The 17,424-nt window shown below is 38.5% G+C and overlaps 1 protein-coding gene across 6 annotated transcripts in view; it reads right to left on the bottom strand.

The window, feature by feature from the left end:
- Nucleotides 1-4,875: 4,875 nt before the first annotated feature.
- KIAA0930 (KIAA0930 ortholog) overlaps nucleotides 4,876-17,424 on the bottom strand; it is a 75,146-nt gene continuing 62,597 nt past the window's right edge. For all 6 annotated transcript variants that reach the window (XM_072041358.1, XM_072041353.1, XM_027451162.3 and 3 more), the window contains 3 exons: nucleotides 15,257-15,419; nucleotides 13,066-13,221; nucleotides 4,876-9,854 (listed from right to left, as the gene is read on the bottom strand). In XM_072041358.1, the coding sequence (XP_071897459.1) occupies nucleotides 9,814-9,854; nucleotides 13,066-13,221; nucleotides 15,257-15,419 (360 nt within the window). In that variant the 3' untranslated portion in view covers nucleotides 4,876-9,813. The remainder of the gene's footprint in view (nucleotides 9,855-13,065; nucleotides 13,222-15,256; nucleotides 15,420-17,424) is intronic.

Below are 17,424 nucleotides of genomic sequence, written 5' to 3'. Positions count from 1 at the left end.
TGTCTTGTGTGTATTCCTTTCACTTTGACTTTAAACGCTATATGAATAAAATGAATTTTACATTCAGTTGCTTGCAGGTGAACTCCAGCCTTGGAAATCCTGCACATGGCTGTACTGCTGCTGGCACATCAGTAACAGCCAGTTCAACAAAACGCTTTCCTGTTGCAAGGAGAGTGAGCTGAATCAGCTCAGAGGGGAGAGCTTGGGTGACCTTTTACTGGACAGAGAAAAACTGGTTCTTGAACATTAGGAGAATTACTGTGGGGGCTGACAGCTAAAAATCCCTGCAACTTAAACATTAAAAGACTCCAGATTAAAAACACTTTGCCTGTGTTTGCCTGACAAAGTATCCAGAACACGAGGTTTTTAGATCTAGCCTAAAAGCACTACCCAAAAGCTAGGCCATAAGGTGGTTCTTCTCTGGTTTTGTAACAGTATGATAAATAGCAAAAATAAATAAAATCAACAGCTGTGTCAAGAAGAGTCAAGAGTGGATGATCAGCTTTCCACTGCACTCTGACCTGCTCAGACCACAAGAAAATGGCTGCTGTCTAACTCATGTTAGCCACTATTGTGCTATGTCCACATCTTGGACGTACCTTACTGCCCTCTGCTTAAAAAAGAAAGACAGCACTGCTTCTCCCTAGATTTGGGCAACCATAAAGAAAGGTAATACTAGTTCTCAAGAGCAAAGATGAGGCTCTTACTAGCTTTTATTGCAAATAACAAAGTATAAGTGACACACCGTTAGAACTAATGCTGGGGCATGATTTTCCTAAACCAGCACAGAATTTCATGCTAATTTTTCCAAGTTATCTGATGGTAGTTTTTTAAAAAATTCATAAAATACAATTTCCTATTTTTTTTCCTGATCCTCCCACCCCAGATGTTGCTGAGAACTCAAATCAAGATTATATGACACCAACTATAATCACAAATATTGCAACATGCCACAAAGGGAAAAAACAAAACAAAGCCACAAACTTTTAGATAATTTAGTGATAAGAAAGCAGAAGTAATATAGTATCTGCTCAAGGTGAAATTATTAGGTTTCTACTACTGTTTCGTTTCCAGTTGAAAGTGTGCAATGTTAGAATAAAATGGTTGCATGAAAATACAAATAGTACATGTAATATTAACACATAATATTCACAAATGTAAGAAATAGAAGATGAAAGATGACAGTATCCTTGCATTTAAAAAAAAAAATTGTGGCTGCAGAAACTCTAATCAAACCAAGGATTTTACCACTTGCAAAACAGAAAAAGCAAATGTAATCTTCCAGAAGACAGCAACTCCTGAATGTCCAGACTACAAATGCAGCACGTCAGGAACAGCGCGTATTAATCAAAATCAGTCGCTTTCCTACTCCAGCAGGAAAATGCTGCTCTTCACAGATTAGTTGCAGTAACTGAGACATATAGAAGTCTGATTCATCCAAAAAGCACATTAAGTATAAGCTAAATGCTATGTACATGACCTAGGCTATAAAAACGAGTGAAGATGAGAAGATAACTTTACCACGATCCTAACAATGCATCACCAGATGACTGGCTCTAAATGATCTAGTGCTAAAGATGGAATTGAAGGCCAAGTGAAGAGCAACAGCCAGCCAAGTAGTTTTGCTTAACATAGCCTTCCAGATGACACAAGGTTTGAAGCTGTGTACATGTATGAGTTCAGACTCAAAGTTTAGTAAACTGCTTGCTTTGGTAAAATGCTTACTTCACAGAACTGTCATAACACAGACAGACAAGTAAAGCTCAGGCACAGAAGAGCAACAAACTTCCTTGAATATTCAGTAGCTGCTGACTGGGTTACAAACCTCTGCACTGCCCCACAAGTTATGATACGGAGCTGCATGAAACACAGGAGTGGCACACAAGAACCCACAGAAAGGATGGTGGTGCAACACAAGATGAGTAAAGAGCTATAAGAAAATTAGACTGCTTGATGTAGTCATTGATACACTTTTCCAGGTTCTGGCAGCCTTCTGTTAGGGTAGCACACGGTCATTCTTTAAAGATATACTCATTTAGAAATTCTTATTTGCACCCAAACGTCTTGAATATTATTAGTAAGCATTATAATCCAAGTAAGTAGTCATTATCACCAGTTTTGTGAGTATTACTGTTAGGAACGTAACAACCTTTACTGAGAGGTAGCGTAGTAATTTGATCATCTCTGGAAATCTGCATAGGCTTCAAAGACATGATTAGAATTTGTCTGCTCAGGCAGTTACCTCTGTGTAGAAGTTTCTAACTTTGGTTTGTTATCTTCTATCATAAATGACATAATACAGTACAAATTTCTGTCTCAGTTACGGCCAGTGCTAGCTTTGGAGCCCCACCCTAATTGGTGGGCACTCAATGCATGCTTCTTACCTGCAAACAGTAACTCTGTTGACTCCAGTCCCAGGAAAAACTTACAGGGAGTTTCTCCATTGTGAAAAGTAAGTTCCTAACACTGAAGAGAAAACCATAGGTCATATACCAAATTCAACAATATTGACAGTTTATGAAATCAGTGTTTCCTTACCTTTAAAACAAAGTCAGAAATGATCACTGTGAATTACCACCGATGATGACCGTATCTATGAGGCAGGTTAACTATGGGAGTATTTACCGGAAAGCATGTGATTCAGAATTCCTCTTACTGGGAACGGGGCTTGCACAATAACTCTTCTTGCTCCTTGACACAGCATCTATCACTCAACCATTTTCAAGCATTATCTAATTTGACACTTGCATGGAAAAGCAGGGATGAAAGAGTGGGCTCTGCCAACCTTTTCCTTCAAGAGCAAAGGAATGCCTCTAGATGTAGTGCAGGCATAAGGCAGTCAGTCCACTTCTAAGTGGCATAAGGTTTTGATGAACACATTGGTTGCATCTGATTTAAAGTGTGCATATGAGATTTTGAAGAATTTGGAGACCAGTAGAACTGCTTGCACTGGACTTCCCCAGTAATACTGCTCCGGCAGAAGAAGCAGAGCCAGACATAAACATCCTTTTATGCTGTAAGGAGATGGAAGGAGAAGAGAATGGATCAAGCAATTGCATATTGTGAAATACTGTCATGAATCACCAGAACCAACTGAATGTTGGCATAAACTGATGACAGGGAAAACATTAAAGCAGCTGGAATTAACACCTCAAGAAAAAGCTCTTTTAAAAGTAGAAGCTCTACCCTGATTTGCATAGGGTAACCTGGTCTTTTTGAAAATTTTACTCCTTTGCTTTCTACAAACTTTTTATTACAAGTTTCAGAAACATTTCTGACAGGAGTAAGTAAGCATGGTAACCATTTGTTAGCAAAGATTTTTCTTATTTTTCATATTTTTCTTCAGTCTGCCATGTGTGATTTTACTTTGTACTTATCTTTGGGTATTATAGGACATCAGCCCTTGATGATAAACTTGCACGCCAAGCAATATTACGGTACTTCTTGGGAGCATTGCTCCAGATGAGGGCAGACAACAGAAACTACATCAGGATGAAAGGAAGCAAGTTAACTTGCCTCTCCAGAGCAGGGACTCTGCTGAACAAGATATACTGGCACGTTGTTAAAACAATCTTCTTTCAGTATTTAGGGAAGTTATTAATGAAAGTCATGAACACTTTTCAAAGATGCATGCATCAGTCTTCTGTCCCTACAGCATTTTGATTAAAAGGAAACAAACAAACAAGGCACACCTTTTCCTTCCACAAACTGATGTTGAAAGGCCTACTAAAACAAACAGGTGAGCTTTCTTACCATGATTTGTAACCTTCCACTGTCTTAGTCTTTTGTACTATTTCACCTAATGCATTCTCTTAGTCTGGCTGCCTTCAAAAGCTTTCAATGTAGAGCATTCAAGGAAAGTCTTTGTTAGTTTTCAAGATGTATTTTAGCATTTTCTAACCAGTTAAGATTCCACTTGCACGTGCACACACAGAATGACACTGCCAACAGTCTACTCAAATGTCTATAGTGAAAACCCTAAAAGAACCTAAATGCCCTGTTCTCTTTCTCCCTAACCTCTATTTTTAATTTTTGCCTCACCTATTGCTGATTACAAAGCTAGCATGCATATCTTAGAAGAGATGTTACACCACACAGTTTGTGAAACAGTCTTGGTCTCTGTTTCTTTGAAATGGAACCATCACCAGGTCCACTTTATAACTGGTGTGTTTGGTATTTCTTTTTCTATATTTTTATATAGAAAAATCCCCTCAAAAAGCCTACTGTGAAATGTTAGTCACATAAATCAAGTGGAGAGGGAAGATGTAGTGCCTTGCAAGTCTTTAAACCAAAACTGATTCAATGTTGATAAGTACAAGTTATGGTAGTATAAACATGGAAGTGCTAAAAAGTAATCAAAATTTAACAATACTATACAAATCCATATTGAAGTTTTTTCCTGAATTTACCATGAAGAAATAATTACAGCCAACAGTCTCAATATTCCACTCTACACAAACCTAAATACTAATGGTTATATAACTTAATTTGAAAGAAAACACACCTGTTTAGAAGGACTTTTTTTTTTTTTAATGCCAGCACCTAATGGGAACATCAAAAAGCCTTTTAAAACAAATTCAGAAGTACACTGACTTTTACCTTCTTCCCCTATTATATATACAATGTGAAGTTGCCCGAGGCTGTTCATTGAAAGATTCAGCAAGCAGTCAGAAAGTTAAGTTTTGCCCAAGCGGAAAAAAAAAAAAGAAAAGAGTAAACAGACTACTTTTTCTCATGAGTGTCTATTTGGCAATGCTTATTATGAGTACCACAGAGTGTTATTCCACTGTTCGTGCTTGCCACCAGTAAAGAATACATTCAAACTCAAATCCCACCAGGCACAGTAGAGAGTAAAAACTGCTAACAAAATTCATGGTCGTTTAAGAGGTCTGTTTATTGGCTGCAGGGTCCAACGCTTTCTTCACTGCTGCCATATGCAAAATCAACTCCATTTTTGGTGCACAAAGGTTCTCCTTGCTCTTTGTTCAAAGGGCTCAGTACAGTGTCAGCATCATTTCCAACCCATCATCGTTTTATCAACACTAATCATCAATGAGGCAAAAAAACAAACCATGCAACAAGTGTTAGTTTGATGAAATTAGGTTGAAAGTATTTATATATTTACACATTCAACATTGTAACCTGCTTGCAGTCTTGTATTATTTCTATCAAAGGTCCAAACAGCTACATTCTGGTGTAAAATACTGTTTCATTTAAGGTTTGATGTAAAAGCTACTTATTTAACAATGCCTTTTACTGGATTCTGCTGCACCAATTTTTGACACAGAATTTCTATATACCAACACCACACACTTTCAGTCACACCTCAAAAAACAAGATAAGGCATTGGCAGATAACTGACTGCTGTGACCAGAAGAAATCCAATTTCTAGAGCTTTCAGTCATAATCTTTGGGACCATGAGAACCTAACATGAAGTGTGAGTCTGTAGGAGATGGCCAGTTCTTCCAAGAACTATAACTTGTGATTTCTTGACACTGCTACTCACCACACAGAATTTAAGAGTACTAACTTCCTAAATTAAAAAAAAAAAAAAACGTTCTTAAACCCCATTGGATTAACAACAGGACCTAGGCACTTTTGAAGACTGTGTCTTATATCTACCTTTAATACGGGGAATCTTTAGACTGCAAAATACAGGACAAGTAATCATCTGGAAAGTGAAAAAAAAAAAACAAACACATGATTGGCAAGCAGCAGTTCAACAATCTTAAAGTGCAGACTATTTATGTGGTCTCCATGTCCGACCTCTGTGACTAGAATGGGATTCTGTGCATGAGGATCTGCCAGAAAAGTGTGTTTGCAGAGCCAAGGACCTGACTATTTAAATTAAAACATGGTAAGATAACATACTTTGCGCAAACCATTTTACTGTGAAAACTCATCCTTGCAAACAACTCTCTTTTTAGGAAACCAACCACACCGACTGTGATGAGAAATGCAAAACCAAGTGATCCACATCCCTAACATGCTCAAGCCTTATAAACAATGAGGACTGGGAGAACAAAAAGAGAAGGAACATGAACCCACACAAACTGGGATTTTCAGCTGCCTGCATTAGCCAAGACAGCTGAAAGATTTGTTACATTTTTTAAAAAGGCTTCTTTTAAAAGAAGACTTGGAACCCGTCCTGCACTGGCTGGCAATAAGAACATGATTTCACATATGCTGTGGTCTCTAAGGCAAAGCAATAATACGCTAATACAAAATAAGTGATTTAAGAGCTTTCTTTAAAAACCGAAGGCTTTCTACTTGCTAAATTGATAACAAAGAAAAACCTGCGTAGGGTGAAAAAATTTACAGTCTTGCATTTGACATCTGTCAACATATATCATCGGTGAAGAGTTGAAGTGATAATCCCCAGGTCTCCAGAGGGAGCAAATGGGTAGAGCGAGGGAAGAAGTTAACTCGGAATGAGGTATGGTGGGATTCTGTAAATAAATAAAAAGGTTCTGCAAAGCTTCCCGAATCTGTTAACTGTGCTGCTTTCTCATACAGAGCTGATGTCAAGTATCAACATCAATATGAAATGAAATGAAAACCACTGCACTCCAACAGCCAGGATGTGGACAGCTGCACTTTCCTGCACTCCAGTTCATTCCTCAGCAACGTAAATGGTCAACAGAGGCTCAAATCTAATGGTTTACTGCTTTGGAGCTACAGAATTAAAACCCCCTCCAAATTAAAAGTGTGAGAGGTTTCTATCTAACATTCCCTTTTCTTTTTTTAGTATAGTGCAATTGCAAGTTAAGGAACCAGCCGTGCATCCTTGACCCAGGCAAAACTTGGATCACCTTCTCTGTTAATCTGTCTGTATGAGGACAATAAATTATAAGGGTTTAAAAGCAAAACAAAATATGCATTTTTTCCCTCCTACCTGATAACAAGCTAAGAAAACATGTGCGACACATAGGAACTGCACATCAGTTGTTTAGAGAGGAAATAGTTGAGAATCTTGTACATCTAACTTGTTTCTAAAAAGCACTATTGACATTCAGTAGACTTTTTCATCTCCATTTTCTATGGATGTCCATTTGGGCATACCTGTAGCCCTTTTCTACTAAAAAAGTTGTCTTCAATACAGATATAGCATACCTGCTAGCAGGATAAAATAAACCAATTAGCTTTTTTTTTATAGGAATTTTATATTCATCCCTTCAAAAACCAGACATCAGAACTCATCTGTGTACATATAACAAAGCAGACAATATTTCTCATATAATAGACAAGGGATCTGTGCTGTCTTTTCTGTAACATTGCCTTTCTACTACTGTACTACTTTAGAATCTTTCTTCATTTGTCATTTCCTCTGAAATCTTATGTAAGATCTGTTCCAGTCTTTCAGAATGCATGAAATTAAGCTACCTAAATTTAATATACCAATGTCAGAAAAGCATTAAAAATTACTGTCAACTAGGCAGTACTCAGGCACCCATGACTCAGGTTCCGATCTGGATCTGCTTCGTTTCCATGTCTGCTATTTCTCTGTTTGACTAAAAGGTATCAATTGCCACTAGTACGACAAATATTAGATCTCTCTCCCTTCCATCCCTGATGAATATTTGAAGGAAAACAGCACTGCTTTGCCCACCCCAATATGAAAACATAGAAAAAATAAAACATCTTCAGAGGCTTCAGAGTAGGACTGGTGTTCTAGTTGAAGAGTGGTTTAACTGTTGCCATGGACATTGGGAAGGAGAATCTTTGTGCTGTCTGGCACTAGGCACACTACCCAGGGACCTCAGGTAAGCACCTGGACTGCCTTTGAAGTTCCTAGAGAGAGCTTTTCAGCTGCTCATTTAGGAGTCAGTCTCTCTCCCTGGGATTAGGTAGGAAACCTAGGCACCTGAGTTGCATGCCTCAGGTTAGACAGCGTGAACACCCTCACACACACACAAGCACACACTCCCATGGAACGAGACTCAAAGTCTGCAACATGAGAAGTGGCTGTGCTGGCAATGACCATGTGAACTTTTTTGTAATGCTGTTGCAAAACATATGAAATAAACTAACTACTGGTCAGCTGTCCCTGTTATGCAGTCATGCTGCCAGTATTAGAAATGCCGTCACTCTGGACTATGGTGACTACTTCCAGGGCTAGCCTCAAAAACAAACAAACAAAAAAGACCTCCTTACTATACTGGATTCATCATGTAGGGCTGAATGATAAAGTTAGTCTACCTTTAACACTGAAGTGGAGCTACTCCCATGGAACATGACCTGAGGAAAAAAGGCAGAGTCCTATTTGAGAGGTTAAGTCATCAGAGGCTACTGAGAAAGTAACAAAGTACTTTAGGAAGGCCTGGGTGTGAGGGAGACAAAGGTCCAGGCTCAGAGCACATGTAAGTGTGGCACCAGCATTAGAGAGTTTAGGTGCTCAGACTCTGAATAGTGACAAAAAAAGACACCTTTACTCTTCATAGATTTCTTTGTGCGTGTATCAGTGTCACTTGCCATAAGTGACAAGCTACCCCACCCTTTGCTATGCCTGTTAGGTGGCTGTAAATAATGTGAAGTATGACTAGCTCTCACATCGAAGCAGTGAATCAAACTGCAGTAGTCTCAGTATTTTATCATTTAGATTTCACGTGTCAAGGAGTGCAAACTTTTTCTGTTTTGAGAAAGCGGCATTTTACCTGTAAACATAAGGCTTTTTTTTCCTGAGACCTCCCAAAACACAAATTTAAAACCTCCCACTAATGCTATTTTTAGTCACTTTTCAGAGCAGAATTACATTTAAAACATTTGTCTCAAAAGAAAACTTGTTGTGCTTCAGCATGTAACAGTACAGCAAAACAACAGGAAAAGATGAATCTGGGAAAGCTGCCAAGACATTAATCAGCTCTTATGCCCTCCTTGGCCTTGAACACTATCAGTAAGGACAACTTTACCTACTTTGGTCCAGTGTGTGCAGGAGCGTGTTGGTTATTGGTAAGGTTTTCAGTTTTTGGAGTCCATTTGTGGCCTCCTATTTTTCCATTTCAGCCTCAAACTAAAACTGAATCAACTAACAGAGATAAGCAGCATTAGTAGTGGATATTAACCTCAGCTTTAGTATAGCAGCACATTTTAGCCTTCTTTTCACTGGCTCAGTTTCTTTGCCAGGTCTTGAGGATGAAAATGTTGCTGTTCTTTGGTAGATACAGAAATTTGTCAGCAGAGTTCTCCTGTCCTAACACTGACACATGAACAAATGGGAACATCTTAAGCCTCTTTTTAAGCTCGGACCTATCCGACTGCACATATCCAAATGGCAATATATCTTTATGGTATCATTTTCCTTTTCCTCCTTCAGCAGGAAATTTTCTCATCCCTTCAATCCCAACACGCACAGACGCACTCACACAAATTAAGTCAATCCAACAAGGAGAGTATGGGCGAGAGTCTATGGAACAACGTTCATTAGCACATCATTATGAAATTCTCAAATTGTTTCTCTCAAAGAATATAAAGTTTAACACATTCTGTCCATATTGTTGGTTTCTTAGTTATAAAGTAAACACAGTAATAAACTGTTCATAAAGCATTGACTCCTTTTAAACGCAGCCCCTTCTTGTTTTATCTTGCTGAAAGTCCACTTCCAATCGGAAACACTCAAGTGATGTACTGCAAATGTGCATACGGCGTATGACAGCAGAGGAAGGAAGAAAGAGGCACTTTTGATCGGCTGGTATTCTTTGACTTCCCTTTTTCCAGTGGAGGTTTATGTTCCTGACACTAGATGGTAGTGTTAGCACAGAAAACCACTGTGGTTAGGCACTTGGCAACAAGGCTCCAAGGCTGTGCCCACTCTGCTATATCATCAGAATTGGTTTCTGACGCACTTCCAGGATATCTGGGGAAGGGAAAGAAACAAAAAAGAAACAGCAAATTTAGGAGGTTCCTGAAAGTAGCCACTGCACAAGGAAGTAAGAACTGAAGATTCATTTCTAGACTGCTGCATAGACCCCTGGTTACAACACTAAAGGAATTTAAATTACAAATAGCAATGAGACTTTGCCTATTAATGAAATCTATTCTAATCCCTCCCAAGGTGCATCCTAGTTGAAGGATGGTAAACTGCAAGTATAACCATCATATAGAAATGAGAGCTGATTTAAGTGTCATTAATAGTGGCATGAAACAACATGAGTCAGGCATGGGGATGGTGGCAATCTTCAGAGAAACAAGTGTAAGAAACATTATGCCAAAGGTTTTTTTCCTTCCCGAAAGGAATCATCCCCAAGTCCCTTACAGAGGTTTTTGGCTCAGAAGATGTTGGCACAAACAATTCAACAGTTTCATCTATTTTATAGCCTGAAGCCTACATTTCTGCACTCAAAAGGCTGCAATAAGAACATTCGTTTTGTTAGCTCCTCAGCCCCATATTACCCAAATGTGACAGAATATGAACCTGCAAGATAGCTATCATAATGGGCATCTTTCCAAATGTGCATAATAAAACTAGCGCACTGGCACAGCAGTCTGCAGAAGTATCTGGAAACTGGGCTGCTAGGTCTTTTTCCAGGCTACACAGAGAATAAAGAATGTCGGAAAAGGGAGTATATGCTTAATTAACAGCAGGTCACACATAGCTGCACACAAAGGGCATGACCTGAGTAAAAATTGATCCACACCTTCAGAGGGTTCTAGACATGTTTGTAAAGAATGAAACATAGCAGAGTGAATCCAGTGAAGGGCCATAAAGATGATTAAAAAGGATTGGACCATCTGACATGCAAGGAAAGGCTTAGACCTGCGTCATTTAGCATGGAGAAAGACAAAACTCAGAGCAGAGGAAGTCTTCTCAATATGTACAAACTCCAGATATTTTTGAATATTTTGATCACTATCCCTAGCATTTTAATTTTGTAGTACAGACTTGCCTAAACTACTCAAAGGAGATGAATGTCTTTCCCACTGCATCCTGCCCCATGTGTAATGCTCCTTTCTGCTGGAAAGCTGCCACTGGCACAAATGCATTAATAATAATAATAATAATAATAATAATAATAATAATAATAATAATAATAATAATAATAATTAATGCATTAATAAAAGGCACTGGAAATGGGCTCTATCCGAAGCACCAAGCTAAAGCAGATAATGAAAAAACTGCAGATTAAAATTCTGCCTTACAGCCCAGACATTTTATGTCTCTTTTCATTGTGTCTCAATAAATACACTGACTCCTGCAATTGTATGTTAAACAAATTAAGTCTAAGAAAGTGCATTCAAGCTAAAAGCAAATATTTGAGCATGGAGGCATTTATGCTACCCACTTGAGCAAGTATTAAATGCCAGCAGGAACAATGTATCTTTTGTGAACTCAAAAATGCCTGTGGTGAGCTCTAGCTAACCAGCTGTAATGGTATCAACGTAATTGTTGTAAGGAGTAATTGTATATTTTGTTGGAACTTTGTTCAAAATCCACCCTTAATTATAGAGGATCAATTCTGACTGGAATTTGTAATTTCTTCTAAACTGAAATCAATTTCTACATAGAGTGAAAGGCCAAATGGTGTAGAAACATCTCTCTGCTAAGTATGTTTTTGCATCTTATCAGCTACAGTTTTCCTTATCTGTAGGGAAGGAGTCAGCCTACTTTTGCAACACGGTCTGAGATCGCAGCCTGAAAAGGAGGACAAGACAGTAGCTATTACTGTTACACTAGCACAGTACAACTAATGACATGAAGAACACACCCATGCTATCTTCCTATCTCTTTTAGCAGTAGATTAATCTGTTTAACAACAGATTTCTCAATTCCTGTCCTGTTAGCTACTTTTTGGGAACAATCTGGAAATAACCACTGAGTTCTCTTTTCAGACCCAGACAAGAAAAAGCTGGCGCTGATCAGAAGTCCACAATCCAGACAAAGCTATTCATAAGTCATCTGATCTGGTAGATGAAAAGAAAAAAGATTAAGTTCTTAGGTAAATTAAAAGGATCTTCAAAGGTTAGAGACAGGACTTTAAAAATTGCTCTGCGATCATAACTTTATTCCATGTGATGACAACTTTATTCCAGTATAGAATTTGGAGCTGAGCAACAGCTTTGCCTGAGATACTATCATGCACTTAGACCAAACTTTCTTTGTACCTGAGACAATCAATATGTATTTTCAGAGGGAATGCATTTCAGGACCTCACTTTCCACAGTAACACTAGTAATGGCTATACGAAAGAAACCGCCACTGTATTTAGACAGAGAAGAGAAACCACTACTTCTTTCCCAATTTTCCTAGGTATCTCAGAGTCCCATGAACTACCTCATACCATGAACTATACCATTGAAAGGCTAGCATTCCTGCTGATGCAGGCATCTGTTCAAACTAGCCCACCTATATTTGCAGGCAGACAAGGGTTACATGGATGTCATATTTGATACTTCAGTACTTGCCTGCTGTAAGATGTAATTTATTGTGATATTGTAGCCCAGCTGAACAAATGCAGAGTTGGCCATCATCAATGTAGTAACTGGCATACCTAGACAACAACATGGGACTGATTGCTCCTGGTGTGACATAACCACTACTTAGCTTGATTAAAGAAATTGGGCACCTGAGAGATTTATAGCTATCAGTGTGAGCACTTTGATCAATCCAAGCAATTCATGTGGATAATAAATCTAGGACTCAAAATTGGCAAAGGAGATCATTCCAAATCCAAAACTGCATAAAAAAAAAACACATAACCCTCTTCAGTCACAGGTCTCTGCTACAACTATTGCTGTCAGTGGGCAGGCTCACAATGAGTTGCCCTCCACTCAGGAGATGGATGAACTTTATATTCCAGTATTAAAGCCACTAACACTCTTCCAGAAACAAAACCTACCAGCTTGTTTGAACTCTCACCAACCAAAATTAGCCCAAAGCCAGAGAACAGTTAGACATCATTCCACTTGCTCAAACTGATTTGCTACTACAGTCAGCAAATAAGGTTTGAAGTCATGTTTGCTTTCAGAGAAAGGCTTGTTCCTCTATCTTAATAGCAAAATCCCACAACATTGAAGGCTGCCTGGGAACCAAATGACTCTGTTTATGGGTAACGGACATTAAAATCCACCTGTTAAAATTCGATGCAATGGCAAAGTGATGTAAGTTAAGTGTGCATAGAGTAGAAAATTTTCATCTGTTCTGTTCAGCTTCAGCCACGAGCCCACCAGAGACCGTCCTGTTCCAGATAAGGACCGTGACCTCAGATTTGTTGCACTGTGTAGATCTGTAAGGGTAAAAGACAGCATGTTTAAAATGATTGTACTTTCTGCATTTTACTGAAAGATTCAACGAAAGCTTCTGAAAATAATATATATATATATAAAATGGAAAGCCATCTATTAATTTTCTAGAGAAAAATTGCACACAGGTCGCTTATTACTACTATTATTTTTTAAATCAGTCAGATCATGCCCAGTACTGAATTCACCATTTACATTGAAACTGATGAGTTATATCAACAACTGGCAGTCGTAGTAAATCAAATCATCATCTACTATCAACCAGCCAGGAAAGGAAATGAAGCACTTGCACAAGCAAAATCTTAACCCAGCCTTCCCTTATATACAAAATAACATCCCTACAATTAAGTAGTTACTCATGCAGAAATGTATAACAGAAGGAAAAATCTATCCTATGAAGAAGATTAATATCTAACAAGACACAGGAAGAGTCAGTATTAATAAGGAAGTTCACTGCAAATCTCCATGCATTCCTCCAACCAAACCTGGGATTATTCTGCCATGTTATTTATTCTTCATGAAATTAGTTTAGAGATCCAAAATGTATTTTAAACCAAAAGGACACTGAATCTACTCTAAACTAGAGGAGATATTTATAGCTGCAGACATGAATGCATATGTTACATCTGTTGAGTGTTTCTAGGCTTTCTCTCCATTCCTCTGTAAAACTCAGTCCAGCCTCACAGTGCTTAAAGCAGATGCTGAAGTGAAGATAATTCTGGACCAGAGCAATCCAAGCTCTGGGAGTCATTTGTTTAAAAGTAAGTCCTGAGGAAAAAAGTGGCAGCTACTCTGGTAACGTACATACTATATGGAGGGAAAAAAACAAACAAACAAAAAAAAAAAACAACACTTGTTTTCCTTCCTTTCCTGTAAGTATGTATGGCCAAACAGTCTATTCCCGGTTTCCACACTTCACCACTATGTCAAGAGCACTGCGGTGATCAGGTCAGAAGGACTTGACTCTGGTAGCTGGAATAAGCATAATTCTCCTGCTGTGTCATGCATGTCCACAGCAAAAGCGAGCAAAGCCTAATAGACTGTTGCTGTCCACAACAGCTCTGTCTGCACTGGGGTCAGGTCTGCAGCAGCACTGGCCAGACCAAGGACACTGCCGACCTTCAGACAAGCCAGTTACTCTCCAACCACAAGGCCAATATACACCAGCATTTCCCTACTTCTACAAAAAGCCCATCTTTTTGTCAGCTGAGAAAAAAAAAAAAAAAAAAGAATTTCATTACTACAGCTCCTGAGCAAATACTGGTAGGACACTCAGATTTCTCTAATTTGCAGTCATATTGAATTTAGATACTTCCCCTTTTAGAAAGCTCATTCTTGAATAAATTAAACTTCCTAGTGTAAGCTATTAATATATATATTAAAATAATATTATTTTTTAAATAAGGTCCAGGAACAATAAAGTCAAAACATTTATAACCATAAATAAAACCACACTTCTCAGTATTTTATATGTATATTATATTATATGTATGCTATAAAACATTTGGAAAACCTGGAATTTGTTCACTCACATAAATAAAAGAAAATGGAAAATAAAAGGATGTTCTTAATTATGGCTAAGTATGCTAGGATCTGATATTGCGAAACTACTGAGTAGACACTACCACCACCAATGAGGGCTTCTGGATGAATGCTTAGAACTCCATTCTATCCTGCACAGCCTCCAGTAGAAATACATCAAAGACAGAAGATTCCATCTGGGAAAGCAGTTCTTCTCACTACACTGCATAGTAAATGACCCAAGCTCTAGCCTTTTCGTAACTAAACATGGAGGCATGCTGGTCTCCAGCTTTCAGAGGGATGCTTTGAAAAAATAACCCCAGTTTCAGAGTGGCACCAGAGATGGACTGGTTGAGACACACCATCAGAGAAGTTTCTGTGGAGCTAGATTTTTCACACTGTAAACCTTTTGGAAAATCCAGCACTGGATTTTCCCTTTCCACAAATGTGTTCCCCCTCCACTCTGGAAGTCTGCTTAGCTGGTGTTATTTCTCTCACCTCCACCATCATCATCTCTGAAGAACTCCTCACTGTCATTTGCTGAATGGGATTTTTTCATCTCAGCAATTCGATTTCGGGGCACTTTTCTCTTGAGGGATGGGGAGAAAAAGGATGGGCGATTGTTGCGTTCTGGTGTTGGTGGTGTGCTGAAAGAAGTGACCTGAAAGGAAAAATAAAGGAAATGCTAGGGAAAGTTTTGTTTAAGAAGTTCTGTGCTTCTTGTAGGAAATAAACAGTTTCAGATATGCACCATAAGGTTATCACATGTGAAAATCAGAATCACGACTGGTGCCCCGCTGCAAGTTTTATCAGAGTGGTCTGATAAACTGACTGTGTCAACTGCACAGTCATCTCAAGACATTCATCAAGATGAAAGTATTTTGGTGCATCAGAACCCTCAACTATTATGTAAATAATGAAAAGAACTCTAGAGCTGTCATGTGATCACTTTTCAAAGGGATTTATAGTTACAAAGGAATAAAAATGCAGATTAATAATTTATTTAGGCACCAAGAATGTCAGTATTATTTTTATATGTTGAAATTCAGAAGACTTAATAGGCTAAGAATGTACTGTATTGGACACAAAACCGTGCATCTTCATTTCTTTGGTAAAGATTAGGTAGCTGTTTGCCTTGTTAAACAGATGCCACATGAGATCACTGTGTCTGTGAAGCAGGGTCACAAGACAATAACTCAAGATGCTGATGCAAAAGACAAGTCAATGAGCAACTCTATGTATATTATTTCTCTATAGGACGGACAAAAGCAAGCTGAAAGGCCAGTGATGATTTGGTTACAGCAAGTGATGACAAATATAGGGATACAATTGTCTATGGTGAAATGCAGGTTAGTCACAGAACTACAGAGACACCGTTCCTTCAGAGCAGCAGTTGCTGTTGGGTAAACCACAATTATAGTCAGCCATACCTACTTCAGAAACAATTTCAATTTCAGTAATTGCTCGTAATATTTTAACCGTTTCCTTTCAAATTAAAAAAAAGGATAACTACTAGGCTAACAGAGGTGATCAACTTTTATCTCATTCTTACTTTTCCACACCGTTAATTTAATGATCCCATAATGCTTCCTGAGATGAGATCACTGCTCATATCTGTCCTTACAAATAAGGAGGGAGGTGATGTGTGAGTGAGGATGACAGCCAAGCCAAGCTGATGTTGCACTGCAGAAACCCGCTATGTCATCCCTCTATCATTAACATAAAAAAAACAGAAGCATTCTACCACCCAACTGATCCTCTCTTGAGTGCACTTGATCTCTAACCTATGCTTGTCTCAATTTATTTTTAATTCTGTAGCCATTTCATATCACACCTGCAGGGAAAACCAGACACAGACAAATCACCATTAAAGCCATTAGCAAAGAGCAATGATAATACATTATCAAACAGAGGCACTGGAAGTCTTGGAGTCAAAATCTCAGGAAGTCCCTCCAGGCCTGGTTTCTTCAGGCTGTACCTCTACAGCACAGAGCTTGCACAGAGTTAATGAGCTCTGTGCAGACAGCTCATTTCACCTTTTAGGAAGCCAGAAAGAGAAATCCCATGACTTCCATGGACACCACTGGAAGCAGACATGCTGGCCTTTAAACTCCACAGGTTACTGATGTTACACAGGAAACCAGGCTGGAATCAGTAATCACTCTGCCTGAGTCAGGACACATCTGTATAGGTATTTTAAAGACACACTGCCTAATTCCCATTAACTAGGTAAAATTCTTTAACTGAAATCAATGCTCAAAACTGAAAAAGGGCCAAATCAGGATCTTTGGACAGACTCTTGGTATTTTACTGCACTTGTATTAACATTAAGCATAAGCATAAATATGGTCGTACATCTTGATCCACAGTCTTTGCTTTAATATTATACAGGCTTTGCACTGCTGGTATTCACTCCTCAAAATCTGTGAAGTTTAGTTAGCAACCTACACCACATACAAATTCCCCATTTCTAGGTAAAACCCATCTTGTACAGAAATGGGATCTATTAATTTTCATAAAAATAGGCAGAACCATAATTTTCGTTGGCATCAACATCACCGTTGTTTCAACAAAACACTCCTCCAGAAGTATGAATCATGCTCTCATCTCTGTACTCATTATTTGATCAATGGAAACTGCGACAAAAATCCATCTGCATATATTGA

This window comes from Anas platyrhynchos, chromosome 1 (genome assembly GCF_047663525.1).
Source record: "Anas platyrhynchos isolate ZD024472 breed Pekin duck chromosome 1, IASCAAS_PekinDuck_T2T, whole genome shotgun sequence".
NCBI classification, from domain to species: domain Eukaryota; kingdom Metazoa; phylum Chordata; class Aves; order Anseriformes; family Anatidae; genus Anas; species Anas platyrhynchos.
This window is presented reverse-complemented; position numbering and strand designations above follow the sequence as displayed.